This window comes from Ylistrum balloti, unplaced genomic scaffold, assembly GCF_031769215.1.
Source record: "Ylistrum balloti isolate Yb309-2 unplaced genomic scaffold, AGI_CSIRO_Ybal_v1 Utg369676, whole genome shotgun sequence".
NCBI classification, from domain to species: Eukaryota; Metazoa; Mollusca; class Bivalvia; order Pectinida; family Pectinidae; genus Ylistrum; species Ylistrum balloti.
The window spans coordinates 1,164,558-1,187,832 of NW_026781919.1; the positions used below are offsets into that span (position 1 = coordinate 1,164,558).

The window sequence follows — 23,275 nt, forward strand, 5'->3', positions numbered from 1 at the left end:
TTGAGTCTGTGAGGTTGTGAATTCAGTGGCTCAGTGATCAGGTTCACTTTGTCTATCAAGGCAATAAATGACGATGGAACAGTGATAGTTGCTTATGACTAATATCACTTAATGAAATAAATAAATAATTTCAGAATAGATAAAGAGACATAAACATTTAAAGATAAAAGCGTGTATACGTCTGACCCCCTCATACGCCAAGTGAAAATTTAGCATAAACGAATATATCACTGGTATATATTCCCCCCCACTTCCTTACTCTACTAAATTAGTATTTTTGACAGACAGGAGAATATCTTGGACATTAACATATACAATCATTGTATTCATTATAATAATGTTGATTATAGCGTTGTCATTCTGTCATGTGATACACTATTGTTATGGCGTCTTAAGTAAATTACGACACTCAGATTGTGATGAAGCAAATTATTGAACTCGATTGATTTATTCAATATGACATGTCGCTCATGTTGTATATCTCTGTCTATAAATAACTGCAATGTTGAACTTTCAAAAAATGATTAAGATGTAAGTCCGATAACTCTGTCATACACGAGTAAATAAATTGTATTGACATCTCTTCGGCTTATCTTAGATCAAAATAATGTGTCATTATAAACTAGTAAAACGATGAAGTTCTCTTTTGAATTCCGCATGTAGTTTTGGACAAAATACTTTCCAATTGCTCATATTAAGGGTATGTATGGTTAATTTTTCAAAAAATGATATAGGATGAGAAGTGTTGGTGCTAACCTAGCAGGTGTGTAAAAAAAAATTAAAGCAGTTCTTTCGTCAAACTTTTTATACGTAGTTTTCGTTGTCAATTAATGTGAAATTTCCATGGTTTTCATACTTTATTTGTCATTATGCAAACACAGATGCAAATAAAAATTATGTTGAAGTTTTTATGATGAGGAACTACCACTCATGGTTACCTACTTCACACTTCTAGTTCCACAGGTGTGATTGATCTAAAACTTGTCATGAATAATCCGGAGATGATGCTCACCAAGTGCTATTACTTTTTGGAACGGTCGAATCCGATATTCCGATATTGCTATTGGTGTCATTGATTCGAAAATAGCCGGGTATGTTAAGGACTTACTCAGGTCACTAAGCCCATTTCCTTCTCTCTCTACCCTCACTATGACTCCCGCACCTTCATCTAATGGAATGATATCATTATCTCTACTTCCATAACCCACAAACCAATGTCACACCCCTCCTTTCCTTCTCTCTCTACCCTCACTACGATCCCGGTACCTTCATCTAGTAGATTAATATCATTATCTCTACCTCCATAACCCACACACTCACGTCACTACCCTTTCCTTCTCTCTCTACCCTCACTACGACCCGGGCACCTTCATCTAGTAGACTAATATCATTATCTCTACTTCCATAACCCACACACTCACGTCACTACCCCCCCTTTCCTTCTCTCTCTACCCTCACTACGACTTGTACCCTGTACTATATAGTAACAAAACCTAAACTTTTTTTCACAATAATTTCGATACAAAATATTAAAACTCATAACAGAATGTCTAGGTGAAAGGTGAGTGCGTTACCACTGCACCAGCCGACAACCTGAAGTATCACCACTCCGAACTTTCATCACCACCGCTTCCCTGCATCCTTTCTTTACGCTCTGCAACCCGGCCCTTACACTGTCTAGTACTATCACCACTTCTTATTTCCGATGGAACAAACTCACCACCCTATTACTCCTCCCTTTTCCCCCCACACCCTCACAACAATTTCGGCCCCTCCACTGTCTATTGGTATCACCTCTCCTTACTTCAATAGTTCACAAATTAAACCCCACTTTTTCTCTCCTTTTACTCTCTACCATCGCCATCATTTCAACTGATCAGATTTTCATCTTCGATAGTTCCTCAACACGAGTTCAAAGAGGAACTACGCTTTAGACCAGACATCAACCCCATCCCCATTCTCGAAATATACCGGCTTTATATATTATATGACAACGTAACCTGTATTCAAGTGCAGGATAAAAGCACTATTATGTGTAAGTGCCTTAGAGAGATGGCGTTACCACTTGAAATACTTTACTAAAACTGTTGCGGTGTTAACGGAATTTAACTCTTGGTCAAATCTTGCCCGGTATTTTGTGACCAAATTTGATTCATAATTATTGTTATCCTTAAACAAAAGTATCGACAAAACTGACTAATACTCCCCGAAAACTACTTTATTGGACATATGATTTAACCAAAGGGCAATAATTATGTACGTAAGAAGCTGCAAGCTCTGAATTCGATACACTGCACATTTTCTTAGTATGTATACACCAAGTTTCAATGACTCCTAAAATATGCAAAAGAGAGTTATCGTTCTTGCACAATGCAATTCTCCTTATCGAGATCTATCTACCTAGATTCGTGTTGATGCATCTTATAGATTTTGTGATATGCTCCTGAAAAAATCATGACGGACGGACGGACGAACGGAAAAAGCGGCGACTATATGCATAAAATACGTGAAAACAAATAAGCTACATAGCTAAATCTTATTTTTTCTGCACCGAATATAGCTTAATGTCATCTTTCTAATGTTTACTTCAAATGTTGGTGACAGTGAATGCTACCTTTATTTTAGTTACCTTGTGTGACGAAGATGAATCACGAGCTTCGAGATTTTGTTTCTTGGAAAAATTACCTATGATTTTCTTAACACATCGGTCATCTGGATATGGCATAGTCACACTGTTCTACATGAGTATATGGAACAAAAAATAAAAATACTATATTTGGCAACATTTTATAAAATATATTCTTCAACATGAATATACCAATATATGATTGTAAACACGCGTTATGGACGCCTCCAAGACATTTTTTCTTGTAGTTGGTTCCAAAATAATAAAGATTCACATTTACGGACGATAATAAATCTATATTTGTAATTACTAAACTATTTTTGTTACTAGTTTGTATAAAACACATATAACTGAATGATTTGGGTAAGTGTTTACGGACTTCAGACTTTATAGGGTGAAAAGTGCCCCGACACAAAATGTCACAATTTTACGTTTTTAAGGTCAAAGTCATTGACGAGTCGTTATTTATAAAGCGTATGTGCCTCACACAGTCAGCGGTTAGATGCTGAACGCTAGAACAACATGGAGGTTTCTCATTTTATTTCCCTTTTTCTCGTATTCATATTGATAAAGGTCAATATGGCAGACGGTAAGTTGTCTCTTAAAAGTAAGTCAAAGTCGGGGAAAATGCAGAGAATGTCGCAGGAGTTCGATTGGTCTGACCTATTCGATCACCAGATTGATAGTCTGGAAACACACCTTCTCACTGAATCCAAAAACATGCTAAATGGTTTATTTGAAGAAACCGGAACCGGAAGTTCAGGAAATGAGCAGGTGCGGAACGACATGGATGATTTGATTACACAGTTAGGAGATTTACGGAGAAATATGGATACATTGTCAAAGGCACAGGCTCTGTTAGAGAAGAGAATGATTGCTAGTCTTCGTACACGGGCGGAAAATCAACAAAGTACCATGAATGTAGAGAAAATGATCCGTGACCTTAATAAACTGACCGGTAAATTAGCTGATATGAGTGGAGCTGTAACCAGCCTCACTGAGAGAGCAAGCGACATCAGTCTCCGGAATCCGGAAGCTACAAGTAGGTACACTTGGATAAAATTCTGTACACGGCATAAACTATTAGCAATGTGACTTTATTTTGTTGATCGTCAAAAACCTAAAACTATTTAATGAACAAATTATCTTAACGGCAGGTTCTTTAGCAAAATTACGTTTCCATGTATAAGTCCAGGTCGGTTCAATGAAAACATATTAGGGCTATATACAGTGTTCAGTAAACAGGGAAATGAATACTCGCTACAGATTTAGCTCTCTTGTTGTTTTATGTCATACTGACATTTTGTAAATATACTAAGACACGTGTAATAACACTATTGTGACGTCATAAATAAGTCACATCATGGTGACGTAATATGATTGTCTCGGTAGTGCAAAAGTGCCGTCTACGTCGAAATGAGTATGTGTTATAGGGATATTTAGCTTATTTTTTTCAGAAATACGAGTTATATGATAAATGGAATCTAATACTCCTGTCGATGTAATATGAAATATATTAAACTTGTTTTTTTAATTTGATATGTAACACGCCTAAGTGCTCGTGACATAAAATGATTGAAATGTTTGAATGGATTTCATATTACATCGATATTAATGTAAGAGACCTCATTGTTCTGTATGTTTTGGTTTCATGCACACGTAAATACACGTCCTTTGCTGTGACAGTCGTTCTTCTGTATGTAACGAAATGAATTATTTACTGTTAATAATTATTATTATTACTTCATTCTGAACGGCTCGTCAACACATAAAAGGTCATTAGGGCCATCAAACGGTAAAATACACAGCAAACCAAAAAGAAATAACATTAAACAAACCAAAAGGTAAAAGACAGATGTTAAAAATCTTAAATGGGTATGTTAACACAAAAGATTAAAATGGTATGTCTATTATATAGACCAAGATCTTTCAGTGATGTAGAATTTTACAAATCTCAACAGTTTCAAAAAGAGATTTTAGACATGTAATGTTACGATAAAAACATTCTCGAGTAGACAGAAGGCCAATTTTACTGTTAAACATTGGTAAGGCTAAAAAAATATTATACACATCTTTCACAGTTCATAGCTCAGGAATAACTATTTAGCTTATGTATTGTCTTAGTTTATTTAAATGTAGCCACCTAAACAAATGAAATATAATTATGCTTTTCTAAATTATATTACAAGGTGTTCCCGATATTTGTTACAACTAAACACATCTAATTACATTAAAACAAATAATTGAAAATCCCAACAGCTTTTATCTTTTGAGCCATGGCGATGTGGTCGTGCACCGTTACAATAATGCTGATAATTTTTATTCAAAAGATCCCGTAGACTGCCAGGCGGTGAGGAATTGCAATGACCAATACGGAGATGGTGAATACTTCATTTACCCGAGAGTATTGGAAGGTCAAAAGGTCAAGGTCTACTGCAGAGGGATGGGCGGCCCTGACCCTAAGGAATATATCACCTTACATAACACTAACACCGCTACGTACAACTACTCTCTCCGATACGACAACGACTACTGCAGATTCCGAGACAGAGATGGTGATGCAGTGTCGACCTTCCATAAAATTCGGATCGATGTCGAGGTAACGTTCATGTATGGCTAAAAGTTAAATTTGTCACTGTTGTGATGTATTTCGTTTCGACATTTGAGCTCTACAGGGGTTGTCTCATTTCCTTAAAACAAATTTTTCTTTATTCATTGTTTAAAAATTGTAATAGGAAGGAGTTATGGAAAAATATTCTGCCACCCCCCGGTTCAAACTAGCGACCCTTCGGTATGTAACCGGACACTCTACCTCTCGATTAAAATGAAATCCTCTACGAGGTGATGCTAGTAAGGCGACCTGTAGTCTCAACTTCTAAAATTGTATAGAGATCAGAAATAATGTTATGAACGTTTGATCCTATATTGATGTTTTTGACAATGGACAAAAGACTATTTAAGGTAAAAAAAAACTCCGCTTCAATTTGGATGAATGCAGAGTTCTGAATTCTCAAGGGAGAGATGCGCTGTTTCTATAGTACAGTTTGCGTTCCCATGATGCATTATTAAAAATATCTGCCATCCCTGGCAGCAATCTGGTTGGAGCGTCATGGTAGGGGGAAAAGCTAAAGAAACACCTGATATCCTGAGACATCGTGTATTTAATTGTCAACATCATAGAGTATCGCATGTGCTGTTACCGTGTGTATTTGGATTGTCGGGTTAGTTTTCATAGTATCCTTGAGTTTTGGCCCGTTGGTCAGGTTAGTTTTACGATGGCATCGAATTTTGGCATGCTTATACCGTGTGTATTTGGATTTTCACGGTATCCTCAATAATCGGCATGCTTACGCCGTGAGTATTTGTATTGGTAGGTTAGATTTACGAAGGCATCGAATTTCGGCATGCTTATACCATGTGTATTTGGATTGTCGGCTAAATTTTACGATGTCATCTTGAAAGAGGGTTGTTGTACGTGAAGGTTCGCTTCTGCGCGAAATAAGGTAAACAAGTCAAAGAAGCTAAACGTGCAACAACCAAATAAGGCAGTAAAGGGAAATAACCAAGGTGAGGAAAGTAAGCCAAACGATCCCGATAAGTCACAATAAACTAGACAATCGAAACAGGCAAGAAAAGTGAAAAAAAAAAAAAAATTACATTCTTAACGGCCCGTCAACACATAAAAGATCATTAGGGCCATCAAACGGTAAAACACACTGTGATCCAAAAGGAAATAACATTAAACAAACCAAAAGGTAAAAGACAAATGTTTAAAATCTTAAATGGGTATGTAAAAGACACGAAAAAACAAAAAAAACAAGCAAAACATACCAAATATATCAATTATCCCAAACATACCAGACATACCAACTTGCAAAATAAGCTAGATAAGCGAAATAAGCCAGATTAATTGAAAATTCAACTACACACGGAACAACCATGCCGATGGCATCTTTAACACTAAGAAGACAATCCAAGCACACAATACATGAATGCTGGAACTCGACGGGAGCGAAAAATATGCTAAAGAAACATCACATCCCTCTCGAGGATGTACGACTGATATACACTGATCAAGCGTGATGAAGGATTCGCATTATGAATGATAAGAATCAGATAGCTCTCCTATTTGGTCTTTTATTCACGCTTCCAAGTACTGGAGGTTCGAACATCTTTATTAGGTAAAATAAACGATGCATAATGAAGTGGTATCGAAAAGAAAAGGTTACAATAATTAATTCAGAATAGCAACATTGTCCATTATATACCCATTTTTATTGTATATTGTGAAACCTCACTATTAAATCAAACTTGGAACTAGACGAAATTCTTAATAATAGGGTGGTCTGCTTATCGCCTCTTTTGTCCAGTTATTGGTTTTAGAACCTTAAACATAGAGCAACTGCAGCATGGAAGACATTTACATACCGAAATATGATTTAGACAGATGAACACGTGATGATAAGCACCAGCTGGTAACTTTGTGACCCGTCAGAAATCTGATTAGTGTAATGGGTCTTTTGGACTTTTAAAACTGGTTTCTATTACTAGATGGTCTTCATGGTGAAGCTTTCAATACAAAGATATATAGACAATTTTTGGGTGACTAAAATGAAGTGGTCTCAATAGAGAGGCTGTCTTAATTTTGAGGTTGTCTTTATGCGAGGTTTCAGTGTATTTACGTCATAGTCATTTAGTAAAAGTTTTTTTTTAATATTATTAAATTTGTTTGTTAATATGATAAATAATAATGCAAATCTACTAAAAATAATGTAGAGTCAGAATGTAATTAATGACTGTAATTGTGCCATTGCGATTGCGCGTATCCCAGTAGAAGGATTACAATTAGCATCATTAATGGAGAAGAGAAACATCATGATTTTTTCAGGACATGTCTGTGCAAAGGTATGACTTCCAATTCGCAGACATCATTGTTGAAAGACCGAATCATGAGGAGCCGACGAAATTTGGAGCCGGCGGAGGGTGTTCCTGGGACTATATGTATAGGAATTATAGGGACTGCATCGCCCCTGGGGGTTTCGTCGTTGACACTACAGGAACCGGCCTAGTGGTTGATCCCGAGGTAACGCTGTGCAACTGAAAATTAGTATGAGACGTGTTAGGGTAATATCTTAATATTTTTTTCTAAATGGTTTGTGACTCCCGAAAAATAGTCAATCAGTTAGCGGACGTATTAGCAACTGCTTTTATAATAAGATATTTCTGTGATATATTCGCTCTGCAAAAAAATTTGTGTGATAACCATGAACAAGTGATCCTGTGGAACACATGTGTAAGGACAACAGTATTGTCAGTTTTGTTTAGTTTGATGTTTAAATTGTTAAAAGAATCACAAAAAGTCGTTTTAAAAGACCATCTATTTGATATAACAAATACAACTGGTAGCTACATTGTACATGAAGGCAACGCTTATTCTCGTATTGCTGTTTTGTTTATGATGTATAACTAGCTGATAATTTCCGATATAAAAGAAGGTCCGTTGTCTGTACATATTGCAAATCATACACCATTCCCTTATAGTTACAATGGAGGACATACGGGTACGGAGGGAGGATTGAAGAGGTCATCCGTTCCAATAACAACGCACACGTGACAGCTGCATGTGACGGCTGGTGTGCATGGTGTTTTCCTGTAGGCGAAATGATTCTGAAATTAGCACCGGAAGTTGGTACGTATTAAATAATCAGGTCATCTTCAGAGGTGACCTATGTTTGACAACAGATGTTACGTACTCATTCTGGTAAGTTTTTATGCGCATGTGTACAGATATGGATATCTAGACGACCATGTTTTAACCATTGACATCCTCTGGACTGACCATATCAACCAGACAATGTCTGCACATTTGTCATCATTTGGAAACACTAGAGTGATTGGTTCTTGTTTATCGACATATGTCACTGTATTCACTGGAAGAGTAGACCATAGTTAAAGATTAGTGCCCAAAGCAGTGTGGTAATGTCGAGTACACAAGATACTAGCCTTTTGTATTAAGTTTTCTATTACATGTCAAGAAGAATTTTATAAATGTCATCTGCGAAATATGTGTATCTGGCTGCCATATTAGACAAAAAGTTCCATTGTTTTTTTCTGTTAATGGCTGCATGTATTGCCCATCCATATAATATAAGGCATTAAAAGATTCGAATGCGCATTTGTAAAATGAAATAATTGTCAAATCAAACATCGACATCATATGTTGAGCTCTCTTTTTCAAACAAAGGTAAACGGCGGTACAAAGACATGGTTGTGAAGTGTACTACGTGAAAGATAAAATTCAAAGAAGATATATACAGAGAACGTAATCAAGAAATTTACTGAATTTGCGATTGATAATACCTTACTATTGTTTTCAAACGAGACAGCATTTATCGAAGAGCTTATGAAAACAGGTCACAAAGTCCTTGCGAAACCCTCAATAAATTTCACTTTCACATCGTGTCTTTAAATAACAATGATAATACCATAACTATCATAGATACCCACCAAAATTTCATATCAATGGGTTTTTGTTTCTGGATAGGAACAGACTTTTCAATGGCTTGTTCTAAAATTCACATTGGAATAGGGATATCCAAACACAAGTTTTTTCAGGAGTTACCGTTTAAGTATTTCTTTTGTCTATATATTGCCCCAGTATGGATAACAATTCTGTTAACATGCCGGTTTTATTTTGTTGTTTTTCACATAGATAGAATATGACAAATCATGAATTACAAGGTAATGTGTTTGTTATAATGATGTAGTTCTCATACTGGCCATTGTCATACTGTATCAAACAATCTATGCCGAGATGATATACAGTTGATGTTTTTCAATGGTGCAAAATTTTGCGATTTTATTTAAACCTAGGTAATACAATATATATACATCATTAAAGGTGTTTCTCATTTGTAGGTGTCTTTTGTCTTTAATAACTGGCACTGTTTGTTTCTTAGCTAAACAGCAAAGGCCCTTACTTACTTAGATTGACCAATGTTCACATGACGGGTGTCGTCGATGAAGCAGAAAACGCTCACTATTACGGAACACATGGTCTTATTCGCCTTGAGCTTTCATGTGTCTCCGTGTCAATTTTTCTTTTGTTCATATTCTGCACTCGTTTTGTTGAATTGGAGTTTGGATTATGATTATGATGATATGTTGGTATTTTCTTGTGTTTTGTGTCATTGTAGTAATTGGCGCTGCTAAGATACAGCGTCTTGCCCACATAACTACTATTATTGTTTTTATTTTACGATATCGATGGCTTTAAACTGTGACATGTCAATTTCTTGTTTCAGGACTGATTGGGGACGCAACAGAACCACAATGTACATAAGGCGTTATATGTCGTTTGATTTTTGAGTGTAGGAAATGTGATTTCGTAACCTGACCAAATTACAATATAATATTAAGTACTTGCATACACATTGCTGTCATTAAACTAGTTCTTCAGCGGAATATGTTTGGTTTCTTATATATGTCATATACATTCCATTGTTCTAACAAATTATTGTAGAGTTGGTAATGTTCTCGAGGAATTTAATTTCAATATATTCCTAGTTATTAAAAATTTCAGTAGCAGCAGATAAACAGGAAATCAAAGACTCAAAGAATGTATATGGAAAAAAAACTGATCTCCTTTTGACTTCTCTAAGGCGGAGTAGAGAAAACAGTATATCTCTTCATCCTGGACAGTATGAACCTCGTGAAACACCTATACTGTAATTCAAATGTTTGCTTGGCCTGTCATTACCGACATGTCAGTCTGTGTATGGTGTTAGGGGTGCTAGATTGTGTTTAACTGATTGTTACCTTTCAATGATCATGCCGAAGACACCAGACAAGCTGTTCTCTCCCTCTAAATATACTTATATTTACAGAGCTGTCTTAACTTAATCCTATGCATCATGATCCGTACTTACATTGTCTCTATATGATAACACATATTATAAGCATAAGAAATTTATTTTTTGTAAAATATTTGACGTCAAAACAAAATTATCATTAAAATCTCTTTCGAGTTTGACATTATGAGACATATTTTTGCACACGACACACATTTTCGTGAAAACGACGTGTGAAAATCCCTTCTTATAACGTCAGCATTAATTTATCATCAAAGTATCGTATTCATTTAAAATGATTTTGGCTCACATAAATGATAAATAGATAGTTATACATACACATACATATAAACACACAGAAACTGCAATTAGGAAAATAACAATTTAGCTCATATCTCTCAATAATTGTTTTATTAACTACAAACAGAATCTGCAACTAGCAAAATGATACTTTAGCTCATATCTCTCAATAATTGTTTTATTAACTATAAACAGAATCTGCAACTAGCAAAATAATGATTTAGCTCGATATCTTTAACGCAAAATGTGCTAAATAAAGATTACAGTATATAAGCTTACAGTTTACATTCTGATAAAAACATCTGAAACGATTGACATATAATGAACAATATTTATTGCTGACAAGAGACTAAATCTAGAAAAGTTTTCAAATATTGTACAGATGAAAACAATCAGTGCATTATTTGCTTTTCATTTAAAGTAAGCAAACTGGATTTATGAAAATCCGGAATTATTTGATCTGTAGCCACTAAATTTTATTAATTGTTCCTTCATCATGTGCCGATATGTATGTAAACATGAAGACTTCGTTTTGAATTGCTAAAATTCTACACTAAAATATGCAGCATGAACATAAATGATACATAAAAGAAAAAAAAAACTAGTTGGTAAAACTAACACCTGCAATAGCATACCGATATTTGGGACATTATGAAAAGTTCATAAATATCATATCCAGAAAATCACTTTTTAACATTATCCATAGATCATCCATTCTGCTGATACATCTTTAACAAGCTGACTACTTACAGACATTATAAGATCGAGTAAAAACCCTGTACTACTTTGGAAATCCGTCTATTATTGACTGGGAAATATTGCACGAGTCATATTTTCATAAATTACATCCACAAGCCATGTCATTATCCTTGCATTCCGACGATAACCAATTCTCATGGACCCTCCAAACGAATAGTGTTGTTGAAGAAATCCTGCTCAACCTATTAATTTTCATCATATCTCACAGGGCTTGATACCATGTTTGTGAAATATTTTCAGTTTGACTTGAATTATATTAATTTCTTAAAAGTTATACTTAAAAATATTGTACAATCGCGGTCTTATACAAGCTGTTGTCACTTCCTTTTCGTTAAAGAAAAACCTTGCGTTGCATCCACCACAATAATCAGCCCTGTAAAAAAAAGGCAAATAATGTGATTACCTATGTTTAAACAATGCAGAAGCACACACTGTGACAACAGCACACGGATATATAACCTTTACGTTTTAGCCTTACCGCCTCTGTGTAACATTGGAAGGAGATCAGATTGTTAACAAAATTGGTGGGATGGCGGAGCATTTTTCATTTGATGACTCTTTTATGGATCAAGCTTGTTATGAAGCCGCGAAAAATTAAACAAATGAAAAAAATAACCTGTGCAGTATTCTATAAAACTTTCATATTTTAATCACTCTGTCTATCGGAACAGAATCAAATTATAAACTGCACAAATAAATACACACATTTAGGTTTTTAGCAAAACTTTTTTCAAGAATTTTGAAGCTTAAATCATTACGTTGGTCTAATTGTTTCACACCTTCACCAGTCTCTGCATGGTGCTTTACCGCATGAACGCATTTATTTACATTTACAAGATACGCTAAAATTTGGACCAAAACTGCGCGGAAAAAGAAACGCAACTTCAACTTTATGGTTTACTAAAATAATAGTTATTAGCCTGTGTTAAATGCCTAAATGTGAAATGCAAGAGTTAACTTCGAAGATTGGATCATCCGTCTTCAAATGATTTAGAATTGGTGAGGACATCATTAGACGGCCGCCATGAATTAGGGTATCCTAATGTGTACAATGTTTAATATTGGCAGTAAGGTAAGGTGCCCCAATATTCCTCTTAATTTTCATATGACGATGTCTTAAAGAAGTTATGTTTCTTTATCCTCGCCATGACAATAAGTTTCATCTCTTCAGACAAGTCTAAACTGACCCAATCAAATTCTTTTCTCAAATGTTTCCCCTGTATTATCTGTTTGTATATACTTATATGTTTTATAAACTTTAACATTCAGCCATTTAATGTAAAAGATACCACACTGATCACTATAATCGCCCAGCTGTGTTTAACCGACACTTTAATGCAAATGGAAACGACAGACCCGATCAAGAAAGCGAGAACAATCAGGGTGATATTTTCAAACGAACATTTATCTGATAGAATTAGGCATTCGGATAAAATAACTATAGAACAATTGATCGTAATTGAAACAAATCTGCACGTCTCTTTAGATGACAAAGGGATGACTATACTTACACACAAGTAGCACGTGGAAAAAGAGGACACTGTTGTACGTCACAGGGGTTCAGAAAGCAGTTCACTCTTGGTTTTCCGTCTTTACAAGGTTTTGGCAAACTTCTTGTTTGTTTACATGTGTTTGTCACATCACGTCCGTTTAGGTAGAATTTTGCGTTACAGCCTCCACAATAATTGTCTCTGTGAAAGAGAAGGGAAATGAGTATGACTGATGATCACTGAGCTGTAACCAGTTTTTTTACCAATGACAGGTAAAAACGTCATGTCGATTTGGTTATCATCTCATTATCAAAAACAAATATTTATGATCAACTTCTATAACCAATAAATCGAGTAAAGGAAAATAAAATCCTGTGCGAATTGAAGAATAAACAGAAAAACTATCAGAATGATTGGGAATTTAAGTTGGCTTTTTAAATGAAACTATTTTAGTTTATAGAAATAAAACTAAAGGAAAAATTTGTGTTTTTCTACAGTAGTAAAGTTAATAACTTTACATTAATACGGTAGTCAAAACAACTTCGTTATTAAATACAAAAAAAAAAAAAAATCGACTTTAAATACAAGGATTACCTGCGCATACTTTATGCTTGATAAGTTTATTTTCAATACATTTCTATGCCCATAACATCACTGATAGACAGTGAAATCTTCATTTGGTTAAAAAAAAAAAATGAAAATTATATTGTCACGAGAGTTTTATTTTTTGTTTACATTCGGAGGAAGTTGCTTCTTTAAAGAAAATAATACAAAAATACATAATGATATATAAGACGTAAAAAAGATATTTACTTACACACATTTCGCCTGAGGATGGTTCGGACACGTCTCTTTCTCACATGGGATAAACGTGCAAAATGCCATTGGGACATCAGGGGGGCATGGAGTGGGAAGGGGATTGGGATCCGGAAGTGAAACAGGCTTTTCTGTAAAAAAAAAAAAAAAAAAAATCAAAATCTTCATGACGCTACGAATACACATTGGTTACATACATATTTTAAGACCACGCAGTAACCGCATACAGTGTAAACTGCTAATCCCCAAACAGGACAGGAAAACCCTGAGTGTGTCTGAATTACTATGCTCTGCGTATGTCTATATAGTTTTCGCATGAAATGGGAGGTGACGTTTTTTCTTACTTTTGTTCATATTTTGACTATTTCTTGGAATAGTCGGAGCTTACTACTATAAATTCAACCATTTTCGTGAGGTTGGGAGGGAGGTGGGTATTACTTATCAATAAATTCATATGTCTACGAAATCTTTATCAGATAATAATTTAAATGAACTTTAGTAGATTTAGAGTAAGTTTTATACACGAAATTGAGTGCCAATGGAAATGCATATTTTTGACGACCAAATTTGAGTCCCAATTGTAAAACGTAATGTCTTGTATGCATATATTTTCCTTGTACATAATAAATACTAGGATAATTGATATACATATGTCGTATATCTTGCTGGTATGCATTGTAACCCAGTCATTTTATGAATAATTCAAATCTAGCATGAATGCTTAAAAACATTGATATTGATTTCAGTATAAATATATGCTTCCGTGCAATTATATATGTTTCGCATGGACTAAGCCGCTTAAAAAATTAAAAAGTTTCCCTTTCGCATTTTAATTCATCAAATCTACCAAAAAACGCTTCATAAAAAAGAATCAAATGATCAATACTGGTATTTTGTCAATCACGTTTCCTAGAAACAGGTCCAAGATACAGTTTATTTCATTATGGCCTCTACTTGATCTTATTCTGAACTTGCATTCCCTTTTTTGTACCAATTTATCAATACTAAACGAAAACGTTTGTATTGTAGAGTTCACAAAATAAGAAGACAAAAGTCTGTCAAATACATTTGCACTCACTTCAATAGTGAAGGGCAATATTCCTTATCATTGAGAATAGTACGAGTTTCTCGCCTGGCCCAACTTTAAACGTTAATTACCATGGCAACAGTGGGGATTGATAAGGGGAATACATATGTTTTACATCTAAGACTGACAAGAAATTGAAAACAATAATACAAGATCTCATAACCGTATGACGAGTTTCTTGTCTGAGATATTGATCAACTCATTTTTACATTTAACCGATTAAAAGATAGTAGCTGATCTGATTCCATTCGGAGGATATTAAAGATTTTAAACGTAATATGACGGTTCAAATAGTTGACAATGTACGTAGATTTCTGAGTATCCATGTCAGTCTTTTCAATTACGGTGCCATCATAAAACAAAATAACAAACCAAAGAATATTCTAAGGAAACCAAAACCATATTACATTCCGGTTGTTTTTGTGAAAGTAAACGTTTTCCCCTCTTTATATGTTTTGAAAATAGTATGCAGTTAGCTTACCCATCAAAAGTTACATCTCTGTCCAGTTATACCAATAGAACTCCTTGTTTTAAACTGTTAAACGGTATTAAAAGTAAGTAAGTGTGAAAAATTTACGTCAGTTTCGAAATTTAATTAATTCATGGAAAACACTTTGGTAAAACCATTTAGAGAATAAGTTTTTTTTTAACTTACTGCAGACTGTTCCTCCACATGCTGTCGGGCAGCAGATTCTGTCTGAAATATAAGAAGCACGTTTCGTTTTAAGTGAACTTAAATTAACACTCAGATAAATAAATAATTGAATAAATAAACTTTGTATACTTCTGTATGATCATTAATTTTCGTGCGTGTGGAGGGATTTATTTTCGTTGATTTCATGATCACTCTTAATTCATGAACTCACATATCCTTGAATAAATAGAATTAGATTTTTTGAGATCTATTATCCACAAAACCAAGTGTCTACGAAATAGAAAGGAAGTTATTATGAAAATCACAGAAAATGAGTCCAACGAAAATATATGATTTTACAGTAATTTTTAATGAAGACTGGTTACTAAAACTAGTTAAAACTGAACACTTGTTACTAAGACTAGTTAAAACTGAACACTTGTTACTAAGACTAGTTAAAACTGAACACTTGTTACCAAGACTAGTTAAAACTGAACACTTGTTACCAAGACTAGTTAAAACTGAACACTTGTTACCAAGACTATTGAAATAACACTTGTTAATGAAACTGTATAAAATGAAGACTTGTTACTAAGACTAGTTAAAACTGAACACTTGTTACTAAGACTAGTTAAAACTGAACACTTGTTACCAAGACTAGTTAAAACTGAACACTTGTTACTAAGACTAGTTAAAACTGAACACTTGTTACTAAGACTAGTTAAAACTGAACACTTGTTACCAAGACTAGTTAAAACTGAACACTTGTTACCAAGACTAGTTAAAACTGAACACTTGTTACCAAGACTAGTTAAAACTGAACACTTGTTACTAAGACTAGTTAAAACTGAACACTTGTTACTAAGACTAGTTAAAACTGAACACTTGTTACCAAGACTAGTTAAAACTGAACACTTGTTACCAAGACTAGTTAAAACTGAACACTTGTTACCAAGACTATTGAAATAACACTTGTTAATGAAACTGTATAAAATGAAGACTTGTTACTAAGACTAGTTTAAACTGAACACTTGTTACCAAGACTAGTTAAAACTGAACACTTGTTACTAAGACTAGTTAAAACTGAACACTTGTTACTAAGACTAGTTAAAACTGAACACTTGTTACCAAGACTAGTTAAAACTGAACACTTGTTACCAAGACTAGTTAAAACTGAACACTTGTTACCAAGACTATTGAAATAACACTTGTTAATGAAACTGTATAAAATGAAGACTTGTTACTAAGACTAGTTAAAACTGAACACTTGTTACTAAGACTAGTTAAAACTGAACACTTGTTACCAAGACTAGTTAAAACTGAACACTTGTTACTAAGACTAGTTAAAACTGAACACTTGTTACTAAGACTAGTTAAAACTGAACACTTGTTACCAAGACTAGTTAAAACTGAACACTTGTTACCAAGACTAGTTAAAACTGAACACTTGTTACCAAGACTAGTTAAAACTGAACACTTGTTACTAAGACTAGTTAAAACTGAACACTTGTTACTAAGACTAGTTAAAACTGAACACTTGTTACCAAGACTAGTTAAAACTGAACACTTGTTACCAAGACTAGTTAAAACTGAACACTTGTTACCAAGACTATTGAAATAACACTTGTTAATGAAACTGTATAAAATGAAGACTTGTTACTAAGACTAGTTTAAACTGAACACTTGTTACCAAGACTAGTTAAAACTGAACACTTGTTACTAAGACTAGTTAAAACTGAACACTTGTTAATAAGACTAGTTAAAACTGAACACTTGTTACCAAGACTAGTTAAAACTGAACACTTGTTACCAAGACTAGTTAAAACTGAACACTTGTTACCAAGACTATTGAAATAACACTTGTTAATGAAACTGTATAAAATGAAGACTTGTTACTAAGACTAGTTAAAACTGAACACTTGTTACTAAGACTAGTTAAAACTGAACACTTGTTACCAAGACTATTGAAATAACACTTGTTAATGAAACTGTATAAAATGAAGACTTGTTACTAAGACTAGTTAAAACTGAACACTTGTTACTTAGATGTATAAAATGAACTCTTATTACTAAGACTATAAAAATACTTCCGTTTAAATGTGCAATTAAGTACTGAAACCGAAATTAAGGAGAAAATAATCCCTAATTGAAAACTGAAACTGAATCTAGTACAACGTTCTTTGTTTAAACAGTTGGGATAGAAACTAGAAAACCTCTCATCTATGTCATATAAACAGCCGTATCTAAAAATACTAGACATAGTTCAGAATAAACGTGTACACATTTTATGAAATAGATTGAATTTCGAGTTTGCCTGATACAGTTTATTCATAGCTTCGCTATATCTGATTCTGAATTTGAATAAAAGATGTCATTCACTTATGTGTCGTTTGTACCATATCAGAGAAGCTCCGCTCTGGGCTATATACTGTAGTAAAATTTACCTGGGCGACATCCATCAGTACACGTAAATGCACATATACCAACAAGTCCCATAGGAGGACAGCGAGGATCTGAAAAAAGAGGTGATCTACGTAATTGATATTATTGTTTGGCTTAGAAATTACGTGTTAAAGTGTTGTTTATAAAGATTTTTAGGTTGAAGTATAATCACAAAATGTATTATATTGTCACGTTAAATCCTACACAGTCATATTCTTAAAGAAATAGCACATCTATATGTATTCTGGGTAATAAATCTTAATCCTAAGGCTCGCAGTGCAGTTTGTCACGTTAGAAAATTCTGGAAAATCCTTTTTCTGGCTCATTCCGGTGGCGTAGGAAGGGGGATGTTTTCTATTTCAGACATTTTCATTTTCAATTTCTATTCGAAAAACTAATTTTCTTCTCTACTTTTCAAGCTTCATCGGAACAACTTCCGGCTCTAAATGATTTACCCTACAAACTACAGCAGTTAAGATTTCTTTAAAAAAGAAATTTCCTGACTATAGTTTCAAATCATAAAATATGAATCTTGCTTTTGAATGGTATGAAATCGATTGATTACTTCATTTAGAAAGCTTAGCTATATTTATCATGTATTTCATGTTTTTGTTTGAAATGTCTTCGGGATCAACAGACTTATCTTACTTACCTGCCTGTGATGGAACGTTAGGGAAAGGGAATGATACAGGCTCAGAAACTGTAAATGGAAACGATATCTTTGTAAATTTGTTTTGACGACTCCTTTATATAAGTAGGCAAGTTGAAGGATAAAAAGGGATTTCGTTTACCACTAATACAATGGAAACATAACAAAACAAAAGAAAAAAGAAACAAAAATCATCTACTCGACTTGAAATTCCGGAAGTAATTGGAAAACAGCAGAAACAAAAAGAGGAAAAGAAGGGGAGACAAAAGCAGCAAAAAAGAAGATAGCTAACCCAAAAGGTACATTTCAGTTACGGCCAACAGTCGTCAATTTAGATATCTAAAACGAAATTGATATAAAATATCATAATACCGATGCTTAAATATCCCTCTGAATGTTCAGCAATCGGATAAACTTACTTACTCAAGCGGTAACAATGAGGATAAACACTAAATCTAAGCAATACATATTTAAGAAACAAGCAAAGTTCTGTCGTTTTGGTTTATTTTTGTAAATAGATAAGAAAATACCTGAAAAACCCTATAGTAAAATGGTATTAAAAAGTTACATATTATTTGTGATAAAGTTACTCTTTTAAAACGTTCTTTTCAGAAGTGATATTATCGTGCCTACCTGCAGCTGATCCGTACACATGTACTGCAGTAAGTATGAGAATTAGTGATATCGTCATGGTGAATGGTATCAGTCCTAGTATTTGTCGTAGGCTCCTCACTGTAGATAATATATATGTAAACTATTACTTATTCGGATCTCCTTTCTCTTTTATACACGTATGATCAATCGACTATTTTCCAGGTAACGAAATTCTGACTAACATTCCTTTGACGTATTATTTTCTCGGTAAAACCTCACGACATGTTTGTTTTTACCTGAGGTAGGCCGTGATGCACGACGTTCTGCATGGATGAGTTTCGAAGAAGGAATTCTAGTACACATGTAAAGCATTTGTGACGTCGTCAGTTTTCATATCCCATATTCAGTCAACACCAACTTCCTTGTTCATACATACGTGATATCAAGAAAACAAATAAAATACATAATTCTGTAAACTGAACATGAAGATAATTTTGTCAAAATTAATTAAAAAGAATTAGTGATTTTTTTTTTTAAATTTAAACATAATTTGTTAGGAAATATCTTTGCTAAACATACTTTTAAACCTAGAAGTTATAATACAATAAATGTAAGTGTTCATCTTACTTATACATATGTATATATATAACTTTTTATAATTGGTTGGAACAATGCAGGATATATTTCTCGTTAAGATGTTAATGCACATTAATATATACCAAACAAGGGCCCAGATTGGCTGTTATGCATATTACGTTGGACTCATTCCTTTCGCATTGCGAACACTGGGATAGGTGCACTTAATTTATACTTTTAAGATAAATGTGAAGTCATTATTTGACATCGGTTTCTTTTAAGGTTTGATGGGCTAATGACACGACAAAATTTAATTCACATGTGTTATACAATGGCCGAAACTATGATCTGATATATGACATCCGTCAAACATTACTACAGCCCGGAGTCTTCCTACACTAGATTCAATGATGTAGAAAGTATGTAAGTCGTGGAAATGAATGAATTTTAAACTATACTATTAATTTGACCTTTGAAATATCAGAGAAAATGCATCATGAAACATTTATCATCACTACAATGATGAAATAAGAAAAATTATATCATCACTCGTGATGGAAATTTCCAGTTATTATATAACGTTTTAGGATATAACAATCACGGCAGGGCCTTCTATTCACTGGTTCTCCATATACGTTACAGATTGACGAATGACTGATGAGTAGATATTATTATATAGTATTTTAATACTAAAATCGAGTCCAGATAGTCTGATTTGATGCTGGTTTGGTTTTTTATAGCTCAAAGAAAATTTTTAAAAAGTTATGAATTTAGTCAACAAAAACGGCTATTTAAAAGTCTAATATAAGAATATTCAGAGTAATATTCAGAAATATGTTAAGTTAACAGCAAAGCAGTTTAATATACAGCTGATGATTCTAAAGTGTATTTTGCTGTTTTGTCATGTTAGTGCCCAATCACAGAGGCAAATACAATGTGGGCCATAAAAAACATACCTAATTTTACTCAGGTAACTGCTGGCCCTTTGCTTGCAGAACGAATTACTAGCCAACTCAGCAGAGATAACAAACGCTTTTAAAGATGCGTATTAAGAGAATTAATGACGAATTTATATAAATAAGATTAACTTACCACGTTTTAACATGGTAACAACTACAGAGCACATTTAACATGCCTAAACGCGATAGCGGATGCGTTTTGTTACTGAAACATTTACCAATTTTAACCAGATAGTGATTTACTTATCGCGTTTTACATACACGTAACGCGTTAAAAGGAGATGACTTGAGCTTTTAACGAAATAATTCTCGCGTATTAACAAAATCAATATGTCAGTATTATGCTTTCATACATATTCTTTTTTATTTCTGCGCAAAAAAGGGCGACATATAATCAAGCTTTGATTTCGTCACTATTAAATCAAAACGAGCATATAGTACAATGATTGCCCAACTCGTCTTCAAGGTTAACATTAATTCGAATAATGGCACGGTCCAGAATATACACATGTACAAATGAACCATTTTAGAAGCCAGAAATGTTGAAATAATAAAACGTTTCATTACTTAGGCACATATAACATGTCCTCTTCCCTTGATACAGTGCGTTCTGACAATTGGAAAAATCGTGCTGACGCAATCATCCATAATTATGATTCTATGGACCGCAGATATGACAGATCATTCGATATTTTAGGAAATGCGATTAACTGCCATACCGAAACTGAAATCTGTGTTATTAAGGTGTTTGCCTGCCGAAAACACAGATGTAAAAAGTGAAAGAAGATTGTACAATACATCAATATTCGATTTACAATTCAATATATTTTAAGATATCGAAAGTTTATATTGAAATATGAGGTACATATTGGTACGTAGTTCATGACTTTCAAACATTATCACTAAGACTATTACTGGTTTATTTCAAAAATATAATTCAAGTATCTTTGTTTAATGTGCGTATTTAAGAAAATAAAACCTACAAATTGTATTACAAATACAAAGTTTGGATGTTTCTAATAATCATCACCATGTCTAGTTACATTATGTACATTACTTATGAAATGTTCTATTTTGTAGACTGAGCATGACATTTAAATGTAGGTAGATTTCGTAAGTGACGCGGTCATATGTCAATACTACCAATAGGGTACTAGGTCATGTCAGAATATGGACAGAGCATGGCATTTAAATGCAGATGAGTTTCGTAAGTGACTAGGCCGTATGTCATCATATGCTATCGATCTAATTATATGAATACCATCGAAAGACAACTACAGCAACGTCTGAATCGACTACAAATTTGGGCAGATGAAAATGGATTTGACTTTTCACAATCAAGTCAGTTTGTATGCAGTTTTGTCAAATGCGGAAACAACACTAAAACAACAGATTGTAGCGATAAAGCTTCCTTTGCGGTACGATCTGCTTTTTTATTTCCTGGTATTCCCATGTGCCCAAGAACCCAGCAAAAAGCAATACGAAAGTTAAAGGCAAGTTCATGATATAGTATTAAAGAATGAAAGAAACAACACGAGGGCTCAGGATCTCATATCAATAGCGTAAAACCGTTAAATGTTCATTAATGACAATTGGCGGTTTCTTGTAACCATGGGAAAGTCCTTTCCAAACCATAACCGATCCACTCCAAATCTGTCTTGCTCGACATCGAGGTGTCATTGGCAAATCAACGCACTGATGATGTGGAAGTGAATTTCCGTCTCGTGTTATATTATTTACTTATTGAATAATACAAACGAATAAACAGCTATTGTAATGTCTCCAAAACAATTGCCCTGTTCTATTTTAAATTTGAATATCAACGAATAAAACTAAACATGTTTTATGTTTGAAACTAAATTGATTTATTAGCACAAACATCAATGTTAATTATGTTAACTCCCAAGTTTTCTTCATTGACTCCTAAAACGTTTTGCAGGCAGTTTTTGAAACCCAAGTTTTAAAATGGAAGGTAAATTCCTACTTCCAAAAGCATAACCGATCCACCCCAAATCTGTCTTATTCGACATCGAGGTTTCGGTGGCAAACCAACGTCATGATGACGTGGAAGTAAATTTGTGTTTCGCAGTCTATTTCTCAGGTTTAGGGTGGATTCAATGGTTTCCATTACCAATGGTATTTCGTACCGATTTGGCTGCCGTCAATCTCCAGCAACGCAATTGGCAAGCTGAAGGTATCGATCTAGCCATCGCGACGTAACACATGGACGTCCGGATCTCGGTCTCTAATCAACTGCTCTCGTGATGTTGAGACGTTAAACTAACTGACTTACAGTCGATTTGTGAACTCCAAAGTGAGTAGCAACCTGCTGTTGAGTGCTACTTCAGAACAAGTTGGGATAGCCGTGGCATCTTTGTAAAACATATATTGATTACAAACGTATTGGCGATCACGCACCTTGGTGATAATTAGAAATCGACACTAGTTTGAATAGTGAATAGAAATGCTGCATTTATACAGTCACGGTATATT

At 34.1% G+C, this 23,275-nt stretch overlaps 2 protein-coding genes across 2 annotated transcripts; one reads left to right on the forward strand and one right to left on the reverse strand.

The window, feature by feature from the left end:
* Window positions 1-3,117: 3,117 nt before the first annotated feature.
* On the forward strand, window positions 3,118-10,090 carry LOC132563701 (uncharacterized). Its single transcript, XM_060228456.1, has 5 exons — window positions 3,118-3,668; window positions 4,957-5,225; window positions 7,515-7,709; window positions 8,168-8,315; window positions 9,931-10,090. Exons 1-5 carry the CDS (start codon window positions 3,149-3,151, stop codon window positions 9,966-9,968), a joined length of 1,170 nt encoding a protein of 389 aa, XP_060084439.1. The 5' UTR covers window positions 3,118-3,148; the 3' UTR covers window positions 9,969-10,090.
* Window positions 10,091-11,324: 1,234 nt separating this feature from the next.
* LOC132563960 (kielin/chordin-like protein) lies at window positions 11,325-19,344 on the reverse strand. Its single transcript, XM_060228718.1, has 8 exons — window positions 19,287-19,344; window positions 18,657-18,704; window positions 18,007-18,075; window positions 15,584-15,625; window positions 13,843-13,972; window positions 13,047-13,226; window positions 11,844-11,908; window positions 11,325-11,329 (listed from the first exon to the last, which is right to left on the reverse strand). The coding sequence occupies exons 1-8, from the start codon at window positions 19,342-19,344 to the stop codon at window positions 11,325-11,327; spliced, it is 597 nt and encodes a 198-aa protein (XP_060084701.1).
* Window positions 19,345-23,275: the final 3,931 nt, after the last annotated feature.